General features: G+C 44.0%; 1 protein-coding gene across 3 annotated transcripts in view; it reads right to left on the bottom strand.

Moving 5' to 3' along the window:
- pla2g6 (phospholipase A2, group VI (cytosolic, calcium-independent)) overlaps window positions 1-18,142 on the bottom strand; it is a 139,877-nt gene that overhangs the window by 10,881 nt on the left and 110,854 nt on the right. For all 3 annotated transcript variants that reach the window (XM_063062429.1, XM_063062430.1, XM_063062431.1), the window contains exons 14-15: window positions 9,401-9,555; window positions 5,673-5,840 (exon numbers count right to left, since the gene is read on the bottom strand). In XM_063062429.1, the coding sequence (XP_062918499.1) occupies window positions 5,673-5,840; window positions 9,401-9,555 (323 nt within the window). The remainder of the gene's footprint in view (window positions 1-5,672; window positions 5,841-9,400; window positions 9,556-18,142) is intronic.

The following is an 18,142-nucleotide window of genomic DNA, read 5'->3' as shown; positions in this document are numbered from 1 at the left end:
TTCACTCACCTCAACAGTGAACTGAGCACTAAACTCAACCCGTGGATTCACTTTCAAGGATTCTACTACCAAGTTCTCAGTATTATTTATATATATGTTTACCTATTTATTTATTATTTGGTTTTTTTTTGTATTTGCATATTTTGTCTTCTTTTGCACATTGGTTGCTTATCTGTCTGAGTTTGTGTGTAGCTTTTCACTGATTATATTGTATTGAGATGCAGTTGGTAAGTATGCTCTCAATGGTACAGCGGTAAAAGTCTGTCAGTATCTTGGGACAGAGGTGAGCTTTCTTGATGCTCCGCAGGAAATGAAGTATCCCAGAAACTTAATTGTTTTATATTTGTCTACCAGTTGTATTGTATCCTGCTATTCTGTATTATATTCTACTAGCTCTTTTCATCCTAATGTCTAATATTCTGCACTTGTCCAAAGTTCATGTTTGTATCTTCAGAAAATAGTTCTACTGATTGAATTAATTGCTTTAGCTTGACTGATGCAGGAGTGTATAATTTCAAATTGTCCATGTATAGAAAATGTGCGAAGGTATAATTTGTTTGGATGTCTCTTATTTGATACCCTATTTTCAACCAGTTCTGTAAATTTGAGAGCTGGTTTAAAGGTAGATGAAACCATAGTGGGCTTAAAGAGTCGCCCCAGAAAATGCACTGATATAATTTGATAACAGTGGTTGTTCTTTATTGGTTGTAATAGATAATGCGATTATAGTACGCCAACTCTCCATCAGATGTTGTAAGAATTTCACAAGTATTGGGTGTACTTTATATATTAAGAGCTTCTATTACCATGAGTGTGGGACAGATTCAAATACTTTTTGGTAGTCAATATTACAACATAAAAGATACCTGCTTTTCTGCTGGATTTAGAATTATAGAATCTATAATCAGGTGTTCTTTAAATCCTTTTTGTATCCTTTCAACATCCTGTTCTGTTTTCATTATATTGTAGTTATCTAAATGAGTGGTGATAAATTGCGAGGTGCATGATGTTACAATTTTATATATAGTTTGTAAACAAGTAACAGGACAATATTTTGATTGGTCATTTTTGAGTTCTCTTTTAGAGATGTGCTTTACCTTCTGTCAAAAATTCAGGCATTTTTTCAGGACTTTTAAGAAAATTGTTGTCGTGTATTTATAGGTATGGATAAAGGTAAGTAAATTTTTATGTCAATAATTATGAATATTATCACTGCCAGTACTTACTTTCTTTTCTTTCCAAATTTTTTTATTATTTTTTTCTCAAAATAAACACGAGTACATCAAAGTAAACAACACTTACAATGTCTCAAGAAAAAAAAATTATATAAAGATTGAAAAAATTTTGTGATAAAAAAAAACCCTACTAAGCAAGAAAAGTGGGAAAAAAGAAAAATCCCATTCGGTGTTCAACCCGAGAGCCGTGCGTCATACATAAAGCTGCTAAAGATAAACATCAAACCGCCAGCAAAGACTGCCAGTACTTTTACACTTGTGGGTATCTTTTATAACCACTTTTAGCATATCCATTGCAACTTCATGTGCTTGTATGCCTACATTGTATGAGTGCATTCTTTTTCCTCTTAATTCAGCTTGCTTCTTCATTCTGCATTTCCTTGTTTAACCAGATATTAGACCAAAAGTTCATTATCACTGTGTTTGTTGATAATTCTGTGCTAGGATTGGTGACACTTTGGTGTGTTGAATTTAGTTTCAATATCCTATATAAATCTTTTTCGTTGCTCTTGAGCTGAAAATTCTGTTTTCTTCATTGTGTGCATTTCATGTATCTATTTAGTTTGGCTTTGTATGCACCAAGCTTTTGTTTTAGTGTATCTATAAATTCTAATTGTTCTTCTTATTCTTAATTCTTCTTATTATTACAGTATTTGCACAGTTTACCTTCTTCTGCACAGTGGTTGTTTGTCACTCTTTGTTAGTGTTGGGTACGTGGCCAAGTGGTTAAGGCGTTCGTCTAGTGAGCTGAAAATCGCTAGTTCGAGCCTCAGCTGTGGCAGCGTGTTTGTGTCCTTGAGCAAGGCACTTAACCACACATTGCTCTAGTGTCTGCGCGAGGACTGGCACCTCACACAGACTTCTAATCTGCGCCTTGTAAGGCATGAAAATGCCAGACGCAGGCCTCTGAAGGTCTGAGTCAACGTTCCCTCCCTCCCTGTAAGTGTGTAGTTTTTCATTAATTCTATTGCATTTTTTGTTCTACAGTGAATGTCTACAAGAAAATTAATCTCAAGGTAGTATATAGTAACATACACTATCTTACATAAAGTGAGATAATGAGATACAGTAAGATACATAAAGTGAGTCAATTTAGTTTGAAACTATTTAATTGCTGATGAGGCATACATTAATGATAACAGCAGATATAAAACCTTATTAAACCCATTGTGAGAAAAGCAGAATAAAGATGCAAAAAAGGTAGCAGCAAAGTAAGCAAGAAATCAGCTGCTGCCAAACTTGGTTTTCAGTTTTCTGCATTGTGGATATTGGGAAGGCTTAGAAGAGGCAGAATGTGCCAATACAAGATATTCTGCAGATGCTGGAAATCTTACACAAACGCACACACGAACACATGCACGTGTATATATACACACACACACACAGACACACCTGGAGGTACTCAGCAGGTCAGGCTGAGAGGAGTAAACGGTCGACGATTCAGGTGGAGAGATGCCAGAATAAGAAGGTGCAGACATGGAGGAATACATGCTGGCTGGTGAGACCTGGTTGGTGGGGGGTGGGGGAAAGATAGGTGGGTGGGAAGAGGAAATGGTGAGAAACAGGAAAGTGATAGGTGGAAGAGGTAAGGGTCTGAATCTGAGAGGAGGAGAGAGGGCCATAAGAGAAATGGAAGGAGGAGAGGAATCAAAGGGAAGTGATGAGGAGAAGAGAAAGGGCAAGAGGGGAGCCAGAATGGAAAAAGAAGGGGAGGAGGAGAAATTACTGGGTTAGAGTAATTAATGTTAATGTCATCAGGTTGGAGGCTACCCCGATGGAATATGAGGTGTTTACTCCTGAAACCTGAGAGTAGCCTCATTGCGACTGTAGAGAAAACCATGGACCAGCATATCGGAATTGGAAGTACAATTAAAATGTTGGCCACCAGGAACATCAATCCTGACTATGTTCTTAGTAGGGATTGGAAAGCAATATTAAAAGCGAATCACAGAATTATGGCAATGGGTTAAAATTCATACGAGGTGTGAGTGGAGTATTCGGTTCTGGTTGCCTCATTAGAGGAAGGATGTGGAGGCTTTGGAGAGGGTGCAGCAGCAGTTTACCAGTATGTTGCCAGGATTAGGGACTGTTGAACAGGCTCTGATGTAGCAGAGGCTGAGGGGATATCTGATAGAGGTTTATAAAATTATGACTGGCATTGATAGAGTCGACAGCCTATTAAGTTCAAAGGAGACATGTTGGGGGCAAGCTTTCTTTTTAGTGGTGAGTGCTTGGAATGTGCTGCCGGGGTTGGGGGTTGCTAGAGACAGAGAAAATATAGAAGTGTTTAAGCGCTTCTTGGATAGGCACATGAATATGCAGAGAATGGAGGGATGTGGACATTGTGGAGGCAGAAGGAATTCGTTTACTTCAGCATTTAATTACTAGCTTAATTAGTTCAGCACAACATTGTGGGCCTAAGGGGCTGTCTTCTGCCATGCACCAGTGCAAAGGATGCATTTGTTCTTCTCACTTCATTCTCCTCACCACTGAGCTGACTCCACTGCTTATTGACTCACATTCAAGGACTCTGCAACTCCTGTTCTCAGTATTATTTACTTACTTTTAAAAAATTTATTATTGGTACTTTTTGTCCTCTTTTTCCTTCATGTCTGATTTATTACCCCTCTCAACCCAGTTCTGTCTAAGTCCAGATTGCAGGGTCTGGACTTATTGCTGACTCCCTTACTCATCAAGAATAGCGGACTGCAAACGCTGCAATCTGAAGCAGAAAACAAAGTGCTGCAGGAACTCAGTGGGTGAGGCAGCATCCGTGGACGGAGATTGTCAGTCCATGTTTCGGGTTGACCCTGCAATCTGGACTCAGACAGTTTCAAGGGAAATGCAGTGAACTAGAAAAGTGCAAAGACTGAGTTTCTTCTTTTATGGACACTGGTGAATGTACCAGTAGACCTTGAATGTGTCTCCCCATCATTACGTCAAGGGATATGGGGTAAGGGCAGGAAAATGATTTCGATTAGAAGATCTGCCACAATATTGTTGGACAGCAGACATTAAAGGGCTGAATGGCCTCCTACTGATCCAGAGTCTTAGGTTTTTACACTCAGTGGCCACTTTATTAAATATATTCTGTACCTAATAAAGTGGCCACTGGGTGTATGTTCATGGTCTTCTGCTGCTGTAACGTACAGTTTCTCTTCTGCACACCAATCTAGCCATTCTCCTCTGACCTCTCTCAATAAAAGGCATTTTTGCCAACAGAACCACTGCTCACTGTGCTTTTTTTTTGTTTTTTGCACCATTCTCTGGAAACTTCAGAGTCTCTTTTGTGTGAAAATCCCAGGAGATCACTAGGAACCACCCTGTCCCTCTAGCAATCATTCTATGGTTGAAGTCACTTACATCACATTTCTTCCCCATTCTGATATTTGGTCTGAACAACAACTGAAACTCTTGACCAGATTTGCACGCATTTATGCATTGAGCTTCTGCCAAATAATTGTCAAACTAGACATTTGAATTGAAGAGCAGGTGTATAGGTGTATCTAATAAAATAGCCACTGAATGCATATTTGAGTTTTGGCCCGAAACTTCAACTGTACTTTTTTGCCGAGTTCCTCCAACATTTTGTATGTGTTGCTCGGATTTCCAGCATCTGCACATTTTCTGTTGTTTGTGAGTATATATTCATAGTGTTGAAGGAAGATGAGTCACAGAGACATGTTCATCTTCCTCCCCCATGTCTATGCTGATGTTTAAGTACCTATCCACACACATCCTACGATAATCCATTTTATTCTCTTCACATTCTCATCAACTTCCCCGAGATTCTACTTCCTACCCATATACAAGGGGCAATTTGCAGTGGCAACTAAACCTTCCAAACCACGCAATGCTTTCAGATTTGAGGGGAAACTGGAGCACCAGGGTTAAATACATCACTGATGAGGAATTTTGTAGACATCAGAATTGGCTGTACAGTAATTTAGAAGAACGAGGGGTGATCTCCTTGAGACCTATTGAATATTTAAAGGCCTAGATAGAATGGATATTGTGAGGATGTTTCCCATAGTGGGGAGTCTAGGACCAGTGAGGACAACCTCAGAATACAAAGACGTTCCTTCAGAATAGAGATGAAAAGGAATTTCTTTATCCAGAAGGTGGTGAATGGATGGAAATCATTGCCACAGTTGTCTGTGGAGACCACATCATTGGGTATATTTAAGGTGGAGGTTGATAGATTCCTGAATAGTAAAGGTGTCAAGGTTATGGGAAGAAGGTAGGAGAATGAAGTTGAGAGGGATAATAAATCAACCATGATGGACTGATGGAGCAGATTCAATGGGCCAAATGGCTTTATTCTTATGGCCTTATGGTTGAATTTTTGAAACAGCCTTATAAACGAGAGCTGCTGTGAGTTCTTAAATACAGTAAATTCAAACAAGGATTGTAAATATAAGCATATTTTATACTTACACAGTCAACCACCATCTTGCCCAGCTCCCGGGCACCAAAGACCGTTTTAGCCAGTTCCCAGGGATTGGAAGGACGGAAGACATCAACTGAGGACACTGGTACCTGCGGTGGTTTTCCTGTCCCAAGTGAAACCACGATACCAAGTCTCTTCACCTGATTCTCCCTACCCTGAAAATTGAACACAGTTTAAATAAAGAGACTTTGACTCTTAAAAGAGGCTTCATAAACAGTTTTCTAACTGATACAGCAGCTATCAGTTATTGAATAAAATTCCTGCTACTTGATGGGGCTAAACTTTCCTTAGACTGTCACATATACTGTACACCCAGTGGCCATCTTATCAGGTACCCCCTGTACCTAATAAGATGGCCACTGAGTGCATGTTCATGGTCTTCTGTTGATGTAACCCACCCAGTTCAAGGTTCAATGCATTGTGCATTCAATGACTTATTTGAGTTACTCTTGCCTTTCTGTTAGCTTGAACTAGTCTGGCCATTCTCCTCTGCCCTTTCTCATTAACAAGAGGTTTTCACCCATGGAACTACTGCTCACTGAATTTTTTTTTTTTTTTTGTTTTTCCATATCATTCTTCATAAACTCTAGAGACTGCTGGGTGTGAAAATCCCAGGAGATCAGCAGTTTCTGAGAAACTCAAACCACCCCGGCTGGCACCAACAATCATTCCACAGTCAAAGTCACTTGGATCACCTTTCTTCCCCACTCTGATGTTTGGTCTGAACAACTGAACCTCTTGACCATGTCTGCATGCTTTTATGCACTGAGCTTCTGCCACATGATTAGCTGATTTGATATTCACATGAACGAGCAGGTGTACAGGTATACTTAATAAAGTGGCTACTGAGTGTAGATCTACAGAGAATGAAGTTCTCTAATGATCTCAAAAATTCCTTTTCCCAGTACCTACAGTGCAGAGTAAATACTGATGAACCATCTGTCAAAGTCAACACAATTGTGTGCAATTTCATTTCCATCTTGTTCTTAACCGAATTTGATGTATGTTCACTTCCTGTAGGTTATTCATAAAATTCCCTGTTAATACCCCTGTGTTATTCTCCTCACTATTTCGGGCATATTACCAAAAAATTTACACCATCCGCCAATCTACATTGGTGCTTCAAGTCAGGCAGCATCTATGGAGGGGCATAAAGGAAAGAGGTCTCAGCCCATAATGTCAATTGTTCATTCCCCTCCATAGATGCTGGTTGACTTGCTGAGTTCCTCCGGAAATTTAAAACCACAAAACATAGGAGCAGAATCAGGCCATTTGGCCCATTGACTTGCTTGCACATTCCATCATGTCTGATTCATTCTCCTCCTTCACCCCATAACCTTTGCCTGCCTTACTAATCAAGAACCTATCAACCTTTGGTTTAAATGTACCCAATGACTTGGCCTCCACAACTATCTCAGGCAATGAATTCCAAAGGTTCACCACCCTTTGATTAAAGAAATCCTCCTCATCTCTGTTCTAAAAGGACATCCTTCTATTCTAAGGCTGTGCCCTCTGGTCCTAGACTCATCCACTATAGGAAACATCCTCTCCACATCCACTCTATCTAAGCCTTTCAATATTTGACAGGTTTCAATGAGATTCCTCCTCATTGTTCTAAACTCCAGTAAGGGCAGGTCCAGAGCCATCAAGCACTCCTCACACAGTATGTTTATCTCCTACATTCCCAAGAATATTCCCATAAACCTCCTCTAGACCCTCTCCAATGCCAGCACATTTTCATATTCTATAGAATCTCTTGTATTTTTAAAATACAGTACACTTCATACTTGAACTCAGCAAATTATTACTGACTTTATGACTTTGCTATAGGCAAAATAAGTCACATTCAATGTATTAATAGCAGCACAGCAATCTAGCTGTCTTAAGCCACTGTGATTATCCTCTTAGATATATTATCCTAATATCTATATGCAATTCTTGTTCAAAGGGTTATTAAAATGTTATCATATTTCTGCCTTGTGCAATAAAAGGGTAAACCAAGGACAGGATTCCCCTTGGTTGGGATTACTTTTCTGCCTAACATTGCAACTTCCAAATAAAACTCAAAAGAAAACTGTAAACAGAGTCACAGAATTATACAGCACAGAAATAGTCCACGCCAACCAAGTTGCCTACCTCAGCTATTCCCTTTTGGTTTCATCTGTGGCTGACCCAGGATGAGATGAGGAATTGTTCCGTGCCTGTTCTTGCTGAAACGTGGTTTCACAACTACATCTCATGCACAATCACTCTTCAGCCATGCCACACAGGGACTTGTGCTAATATGATTTCTGGGACTGTATGTGCTATTGTAACTATATGAGCTGTGTGTGACTGTAGGTACTGCGTTTGCATCTTGGCCCCGGACGAACACTGTCTCCTTTAGCTGTATACATGTGTATGGTTGAATGATAATTGACTTGAACATAAACTTGATTTCACCTGTGTTTGGCCCATATCTCTCTAAACCAGAGGTCCCCATCCTTTTTTATGCCATGGACCAACACCATTAAGCAAGGGGCCCATGGGCCCCAGGTTTGGAACCCCTGCTCTAAACCAAGGCTCCATGGTACATTATTCCTCTTCTAAAGATAAGTATTTCCACTCTAGTCTTGTGGATTCTGAGCTGGGATCTCAAAGTCAAATGGGGAAGGTAGTGGCTAATGAGTAGTTTGTGAATTGGTCTACTTTCTCCTCTGTCTGCTCCAAATGCATGTCCTCAAGCTTCTTTGTACTATACCACATATTCCTTCCTCCCTCTGGGCAGACAGTTAGCGGGGAAAGAGTTACAGAGTCATTTAGCCATATATTATGGAAAACAGGCTCTTCAGACCAACTTGTCCCTGATGATCAAGTTTCCTTACTGAGCTCGTTCCATATTTCTGCATTTGGCCCATATCCCTCTAAACCTTTCCTATCCACCCTTCCATACCTGACCAATTGTCTTTTAGATGCCATCATTGTACCCACCTCTACCACTTGCACTGGCAACTAGCCCCATATAAATACCGCTCTCTGTATGGAAAAAGTTGCCCATCAGATTCCCTTGAAGTCTTGAAAGGTCTTGGCCCAAAACATCAACTGTTCATTCCCCTCCAGACTTGCTGATTTCCCTCAACATTCTGTGTGTGCGTTACTCAAAATTTCCAGAATCTCTTCGTGTTTTTGCCCTTGAAACCCTTCCTCTCTCAACTTAAAGCTATGTCCTCTATTTCTGACTTCTTTACCCTGGAACTATCAACCTTGATGACGCCCTCATGATTTTATAAATTTCTCTAAGCACCCCCCTTAGCCTCTATCACAATAAAAACAGAAAAAAAACCTTCAACTTTAATCAGAAACATTAACCCTGTTTCTCTTCCCACAGACAGGAGCTGACCTACTGAGTATTTCCAGCACCAACCAAATCTTTTGGTCAGGGCCTTGAATCAACAGTAAATGTCTGAAATCAGCCTCCTGGAATTAGTTCAGTCAATTTTCATGTTGGCAGTAGGTATTTAAATACCAAGTGCATCAAAATACACATCTGGAGCAATACATACAAAATACTGGAAAAACCCAGCAGGTCAGGCAACATTTCTGGAGGGGAATAAACAGTCAATGTTTTGGGCCAAGACGCTTCTTCAGGAATATCAGCCTGAATCATCGACTGTTTATTACCTTCCATACTTTCTGCCTGAATTTCTGAGTTCCTCCAACATTTTGTGAAACATACCTTTCTTTTCAGATTCTGATTGTATTCATGAATTTCAGTCAAGGCGTCCAGTGTTGGATTATTTGAGAGCAGCCCCCCATCTAGGAAGCGGCCCATTGGTCGGAAGTAGGTCGGGGCTGCTCCACTGCTTCGAGCTGCTCGCCACACCAGCTGGTCTGGTTTGAAGAAAAGCAACAGTAAAGAAGTATGTAACTTAATATTCTTGATTATAAGTTACTTTTGCTAAAATTTGTAACCTTTCAACTAACAGGGTTGATTACTCACTGTGTTCCATGCACCCACTACTCTCTGTGTAAAGAACAGAGACATTCCCCTATACCAGGTATTCCCAACCTATGGTGGACAGACTCTCAGTTAACGGTATTGGTCCATGGCATCAAAAAAAAGGTTGACAGCCCCTGCTCTATACTTTCCTCCAATCACCTTAAAATTATATCTTCCTTGTATTTGCTATTTCCACCCTGGGAAAAAGTCACTGGCTTTCACTTGATAGATCAAGTCACTTGATCTATGCCTCTTATCATGTTGTACACCACTATCAAGCCAACTCTCATCATTCACTCCAAAGAGAAAAGTCCTAGCTCACTTAACCTATCTTCAGAAGGTATGCCCTCAAGGCCTGGTTAATATCCTCTGCATGCTCTCTGAAGCTTTCATATCCTGAAGGACGTGTGTGTCTCTTTCTCCCCCCAAAGGATGTGAATCATAATCAGGTTTATTATTGCTGACATATATTGTGCAACCTATTTTGTGGTAGCAGTACAGTGCAAGACGTAAAAATACTATAACTTACAATAAAAACTAAAATAAATAATGCAAAAGAGGAATAGAGTGGTAGTGTTTAAGGGCTCAGAAATCTGATGGCAGAGGGGAAGAAGCTATTTCCAAAACACTGAGTGTGGGTTATCAGGCTGCTGTAGCTGCTCTCTGATGGTAATAATAAGAAGGGGGCATGTCCTGGATGGTGAAGATCCTGAAGGTCTTTAATGAAGGATGCCTTCTTGAGATGTCTGCCTTGGCTGGAACAGTAAAACTCCAATAATCAACAACATTAAATTGATTTTCCAGACTATTGGATGTTTCCAAATGCACTTGTATTTCAATTTTTTGACATGCTATGCAGTAAATTAATTAATATTCCAGTTAACCTGTTGAGCTTAAAGGGAGCTAGAAATATTCAAGTATTCTACAACACAGCTCTGGCCAGCAAGATTCCTGATTCCCAGTGTTCCCAGCCCCAGTTCTGGTTCATGCCAAATAGGCCCTCCCTGGGTTACAAAGACCTGACTTATGGACACCCCATACATACAAATGAGCTCCTATATATGTAATGATATTCACATGACATTCAGTCTTGGGGAAAAAAATTACATTTAATCACCTTGCAGTAATCAGATACCATTGTCTCTAGACTATAGGATGCCAATTTCACTGCAGAAGGACACTTAAGGGAGATGCTTTGGAAACTGATAAGCAATCATTTGCATTGTAATTGTACAATGATACAATGAGACTTTTAGATAGGCACATGAATATGAGGGAAATGGAAGGACATGGGCACTGTGTAGGCAGAAATTATTAGTTTAGCTGGCCACTTGATTACTAATTTAATTGGTTCAGCACAACATTGTGGGCCAAAAGGCCAGTTCCTGTGCTGTACTGTTCTGTTTTCTTTTATGTTTGAAATGTCAAACCATCAGGATTTTCGAAAAAGCAAGCATTGGATCATGGAGTTATATTGTTCATCCCCAAACGACAGATGGGTTTGGAGTCATGTTTATACCAGACCAGGTAATGATGGACAGATTTCCTTCTCTGAAATATACTGAACAAGATGGCTTTCAGAGTGTACTCTAATAGGGCAGCACAGTAGCATAGCAACTAGTGTAATGCTTTATAGTACCAGCAGTCAGGGTTCAATACTTACCACTGTCTTTGAGGAGTTTGTACATTTTCCCTGTGATTGCGTGGGTTTTCTCCGCGTGCTCTGGTTTCCTCCCATATTCCAAACACATATGAGTTAGGGTTAGTAAATTGTGCGCTTGCTAAGTTGGCACCACTGTGCAAGTTAAAAGGGGGTTAGAGTACGGGATAGGAAGGGTTAAATGGTGTACGTGACTTGGAAAATATAGCAGGGGCGGGAACTAGACAACAGAACCGGGCACGGTTAGGATGTTGCAACTGCATGCTCATTTCTTAGAATAGAGGCGCTTTCTGACCTGTACCTCTGCACGTGAAGCTATTGTGACCATGATGAAATTGCTAACTACAAAACCATCATAAGCATGGACAGGGGAAACAGGTGCTAACTGAAACCTTTTTTTCTGGATATAAATGTAACCTTGTACTCGTGCTAGGCAGAGCTGATTGCCAGATGCTGCAGAAGCGTATGGTGGTTACCTCTCCTCGGATCAAATTAAATAAAGAATTGATCGAGCAAAAACGTGGCCTCTGAGTGTTTTCTCCAACTGAATAATGAATCGGTAAGGACAATTTGGCAAGCCAGCCAGGAGTCCCAACGGGAGCCTCCAGCGACCCTGGTGTTAGTGAACTAGCGATCCACTGGACGCCGCTGAGACGGATGGGCCCACGGGGTGACCTTCCCCTGGTCCTCTCACGGTCTCCTTTGATTGCTTGTTCCCCTTAGGGTTCCTGCTGAGCTGCTCAGCGGACTCCACAGACCACAGTCGGTAGAGGCCACGAGGGTAAGTGGTTTTAACGTTGATTGATTTCTGATAAGAGAATCTGTATGAGAAAGTGTCTGAAAAACAGGGAGTCAGGGACTCCGAGGCCAGGGGCCGACGCGCAGAGAAATAGTGTCTGAAAAACAGGGAGTCGGGGACTCCGAGGCCAGGGGCTGCGCGGAGGATTTGTTTTGGAGGTCCGGGACCTCAATGAGGGGTTAGAATCCCCGATGAAGTATTGTGAGTATTAAAGCCTGCCGGTGCTAATAAATTGGACAGCGGATCATTGGTAGTGATCTATTACATTTTTTTTTCTTTAAGTGTGTTACAGCAAATTGGTCCGCAGGTTAGTGGCAGTAACCTATTACATTTTGAAGCTGGTAACCATTCTAATTGGTGTAGGAGGAGACAGGGCGTGTAGATTAAATTAATCAGCACAGAGCAGAGCAGACGTTTGGCCAAACACAGGGGAAGTGGCTCTCCCCTGCAGTCTATCCGGATGCTGTAAAAACGTTTTGGGTACACTTGTGAACTAGTGGAAATCTCGCTTTTCTACGTGTGACTGAGTTAGGGTCGCCTCGCACACGAGTACTGCAGTAAAAGAATCAGGGAGGGGCGGGTGATATTTCACTCAAACTGCATCCAGCCTTAGACCGGTTGTCAAGAGGGGAAATCCCCCACGCAAAGGTCAGGACCTTGAAGTGGCTGCGGGAGTAAAGTGATAAACATGGGTCAGACTTTGGATAAGGGGGACATTACCACCCCACTCGGAAAGATGTGTAAGGAGAATCCGGAGCTAGAAAAGAATCTAAGACGTCTTAGTGTGCCCTTAAATAAAAGATTGGGGGGGGCGGAATTGGCCATTGGGGTGAACTTGGGACCTAGAGAAATGCAAAAAAGCAGTGACTGAAGTTTGGAAGCAAAATTGCTCTCAATATTGGAAAGATTTGATTACAAAGTGGGTAAAAGTAGTGGACAGATTAAATCCTCTGGGTCCAACATATTATTCTCCGTACTCCGGGTCCAACATATTATTCTCCGTACTCCGGGTCCAACATATTATTCTCCGTAACCACTCCACCAGCCTCCGGGTCCAACATATTATTCTCCGTATCACCCCATCAGCCTCCGAGTCCAACATATTATTCTCCGTAACCACCCCACCAGCCTCCGGGTCCAACATATTATTCTCCGTAACTTCCGCCACCTCCAACGGGATCCCACCACTAAGCACATCTTTCCCTCCCCGCCTCTCTCTGCATTCCGCAGGGATCGCTCCCTACACAATTCGCTTGTCCATTCGTCCCCCCCATCCCTCCCCACTGATCTCCCTCCTGGCACTTATCCCTGTAAGCGGAACAAGTGCTACACATGCCCTTACACTTCCTCCCTTACCACCATTCAGGGCCCCAAACAGTCCTTCCAGGTGAGGCAACACTTCACCTTTGAGTCGACTGGGGTGAAATACTGCGTCCGGTGCTCCCGATGTGGCCTTTTATATATTGGCGAGACCCGACGCAGACTGGGAGACCACTTTGCTGAACATCTACGCTCTGTCCGCCAGAGAAAGCAGGATCTCCCAGTGGCCACACATTTTAATTCCACATCCCATTCCCATTCTGATATGTCTATCCACGGCCTCCTCTACTGTAAAGATGAAGCCACACTCAGGTTGGAGGAACAACACCTTATATTCCGTCTGGGTAGCCTCCAACCTGATGGCATGAACATCGACTTCTCTAACTTCCGCTAAGGCCTCACATCCCCCTCGTACCCCATCTGTTACTCATTTTTATGCACACATTCTTTCTCTCACTCTACTTTTTCTCCCTCTGTCCCTCTGAATATACCCCTTGCCCATCCTCTGGGTCCCCCCCCGCTTGTCTTTCTTCCCGGACCTCCTGTCCCATGATCCTCTCGTATCCCCTTTTGCCTATCACCTGTCCAGCTCTTGGCTCTATCCCTCCCCCTCCTGTCTTCTCCTACCATTTTGGATCTCCCCCTCCCCCTCCAACTTTCAAATCCCTTACTCACTCTTCCTTCAGTTAGTCCTGACGAAGGGTCTCGGCCTGAAACATCGACTGCACCTCTTCCTACAGATGCTGCTTGGCCTGCTGCGTTCACCAGCAACTTTGATGTGTGGACAGATTAAACGAGCATTCCAGACAGACATCCTGGGAAGAAAATGCCCAAAAAAAAACCCGAACCATCCCTGTTACTGATGATCAGGGCCAGGTCTGACCATATGTGGTTTTAAAGGCCTTATGTGAATTATCTGATAAACAACAAATTAAATCAACTGGGAAAGGTGCACCTTTGGATATGTCCGGACTGCAGATTTTATTTGACACCGGCGAAGAAACCGACAACGAGAGTGTAATAGTTCCTTCCGCCCCTGCAGAAATCCCACTCCCTCCCCCACCCGGTTTACCAGATCCTTCAGGTCAGGTCTCGAAACCACCCCACTATTCTCCTACCCCAACATCAACCCCCTTGACGGCCCCCGTCCCGGCATCCTCCATACTTCCCGGGACTATTACTAATGACAGATCAGGTACCCCACAATTTTCGGACTATGTTGCTACCCGAACTTGCTCGCGGACCACACAGCACTCCCAGATTCCAGTCCCAAAGCCCCGGCCAAAGCGCAACGCGGTGGCTTGCCAACTGAAGGGCTGTTGGGCAATGGTCCACCCTGGACCCCCAGGGACCTGATGATCCAGACTCCAACTCTAACTTTGATCATGATTCCGGGAATGACTGGCCTCCGTTGACCTGACAATTCCCACTTAAGACTGTGCAACAGCGGTTTTGACACAAACACACGGAGACCAACGCCATCCGGTTGCCTACTATTCCGTAGCCTTGGACCCAGTGGCCCAGGGCTTTGCCCCGTGTACTAAAGCATTACCCGCCATCTACAGCATGGTCACGGCAGCTGCTAATATCACCCTTCAGCAGCCAGTAACAGTTTATACCTCCCACATGATTACAGCGCTGCTCACTACACACAGTACCTGACATCTTACCCAGGCCTGCCTTAATCGATACCAGATTGCCCTCCTTCAGAACCCTCTCCTTACTTCTGAATATTGCTCTGCTATCAGTCCAGCGTCCTTTTTAGAGGAGCCACCGACACTCCTAACCAACCCCCCTCACTCTTGCATAGAACTTAACTACTTTCTTACCTCCCCCCGACCTGACCTTTCTGACCATGCACTACCCAACCCTGACCTTACTCTTTTCGTGGACGGATCCTCTTCAATCTCCCCTGCAGGCGACCAGGTGGCTGGCTATGCTGTGACATCCCCCTCCCAGACCTTAGAAGCAGCGGCCCTTAAACCTCCCATTTCGGCCCAGAAGGCGGAATTGTTTGCCCTTACCAGGGCTTGCATTTTAGCCTCCGGAGTCAGCGCAAATATATATACGGACTCCCGCTATGCCTTTGGCGTCGCCCATGACTTCAGGTCCCTCTCAGCGCAGCGCGGATTCCAGACCTCAATGGGCAAACCTACTGCCAATTCTGATTATATCTCCAACTTACTTAAAGCCATACTGTTGCCCTCCAAATTGGCAATTAACAAATGCGCTGCCCATTTAACAGACGCCGCCTCGGAGACCTAGGGTAACTCCCGCGCCGATGCAGCAGCGAAAGAGGGGTCCCTACTTGGCCCCTGGGAAGTGAGCACAGAACAGCGTGCATTGCTACCACGCAGGCCCCCTAATGGTCCTGACATATCCACCATTTTGCAGCCCCAGGGGGACGCCCCGAGGCTGAAATTGACCTGTGGCGCGACCACAATTGCGTTCAAGACTCTGTAACGCGTCTCTGGCAGACACCGGCGGGACAAATATGTGCCCCAGATGCATGGTTACCCCTTCTTGTCGATAAACTGCACACTGATACACATCTGGGCAAGGAGGGAATGTGTGCAATATTGCTAAGAACCTGGTGGAGCCCTAACATGCAGAAGACAGCAAAGGATAGAGCCAGGCAATGCCTAACCTGCCAGCAGGTAAACCCTGGAAAATCTATCAAATGCGAAATAGGTCAGACTCCACTTCCGGGAGGGCCTTTTGAAGTGTTACAAATGGACTTTATTGAGCTGCCTCGAGTACACTGTTTCAAATATTGCTTGGTGATAGTAGATGTGTTCAGCAGGTGGATAGAGGCTTTTCTGACCACCAATAACAAAGCAAGTACGGTGGTTAAGATACTAGTGAAAGACATCATACCACGATTTGGAATCCCCTGCCGCTTGTCTTCAGACAATGGGCCGCACTTCACTGGAAGATCAATAAGGAACTCTGTGAATTACTGAAGATAGACCAGCAGTTCCATTGCTCCCACCACCCTGTAGTGGCAGGACTGGTGGAAAGGGCTAATGGGATACTAAAGGATAAATTGACTAAACTAACCCTAGAGACCGGACAGAACTGGTTGAAAGTGCTTCCGCTGGCATTATATCATATGCGGATCACTCCCCAGATTGGGACAGGACTAACCGCAGCAGAGATAGTTTATGGACGACCTGGTAGGACTCCCTGGGACAGTGGCAGACCTCCCCCTCCTGTAGTGGACTTACAAGTAATGGGACAAGAATTACAGGACTATTGTAGGCAATTAACTCTCTCTTTGAAGTTCCTCCATACTCAGGTTGTGGAAGCCTATAAGGAGGGAGCAAACGACAGCGACTGGCCTAACCCCGAACCTGGCGACTGGGTGCTGATCCGAGACTGGGAAAGACCAAAGTTGGGACCTCGGTGGAAGGGACCGCACCAGGTCCTCCTGCAGACACCTTCAGCAGTCAAGGTGGAAGGACAAGAGCGCTGGATCCATCTGAGCGACTGCAAACGCTGGGACCCAGAATCACCAGGAACTATGAAGGACTAAAAGAGTACTGATAATTGTACTACGATTGTCCCCTGTGTATGATTGAACTTTGTCTTTTTGGAGTGCCACAGCCCTAAAACCATGCCCGGGGGGATGGAAGGTAGGATAACTTTGATTGTTTGCATCCTTTTAGGGATAGTAAGAACTATGGGTAGGATCGGGGATGAGTACATACCTCCGATACAGAGCGGGAAAATAGGGTATATCATCTCTGCAGTCAGGATGTTCTGATGTGTGAGGGTGACGGGGATGATGAATTAGGGGAACGGAACATTACCAAGATCAACTACTGTACCGGAAAGCTCAAGCAATCGGACCACTGGGCTGGTCCTGGACGGAAGGAACTCTTGGGTCCTCCCTTGTCGGTACCGAAACTGCAGGTTTGATTTTGAATGCAGAAGGAACCGAATGGAGAACCAACTAGAAAACAAGTCCTATAAAGGAAGGTGTTCCCGGGGAGCCCTAAAAGAGACCTCAACATCCTTAGTGGGCTCAAAGAGGAGCACCTTGAGAAAAAAAAGGAATTGGGGTTTCACCGATTGGAAGCCCCCCTCCCCTTGGGATATATCAGTGAAAATTACTTTCAAAAGGTACATAGACGATTATTTGGAACCACTTTCGTCTGTTATCCTCCCCCCACGAGTGTCTCCTCCCTATTCACTATCTTCCCACACTGAGACTGCACCTACCAACCTTTCCAGTGCGCCCCCCACGACAGTACCCCGCCTAAGGAAAGAAGGGTGAAACTCACCTATGACCCCAGCAAGGCCCCTGTGGCGGACTGTCTACTTCCTCCGGTTAACATTACATGGACAAGTAGTGACCACCGTTACAGTACGGAATGGTTAAAGGGAGACCTCTGGTGGGAGGGCAACGCCGAACCCCTGTGGGGAGGCCCAGGATATGAGAACTGTTACAACGGGACAGGGTGGGGATGCTCCGACATTTTTGCCTGCACACCCCTCACGAAAGAAGGCAGTGTCGCCCCTCAAACGAAGGGCAGAGCGTCACCTGTACCTGTAGTAAGTCGAATTGTGTGTCCCCGTCCCAGGGAGAACACCTTCTATGCGGAGAAGGAAACTGCATACACCTCCGAGTCTACAACCACCTGTTCCCCTGCCCGGACTACATCGAGGGTACCAAATGGGCCTCCTGTCCTCCCGG

This window comes from Mobula hypostoma, chromosome 11 (assembly GCF_963921235.1).
Source record: "Mobula hypostoma chromosome 11, sMobHyp1.1, whole genome shotgun sequence".
Taxonomy (NCBI): domain Eukaryota; kingdom Metazoa; phylum Chordata; class Chondrichthyes; order Myliobatiformes; family Myliobatidae; genus Mobula; species Mobula hypostoma.
This window is presented reverse-complemented; position numbering and strand designations above follow the sequence as displayed.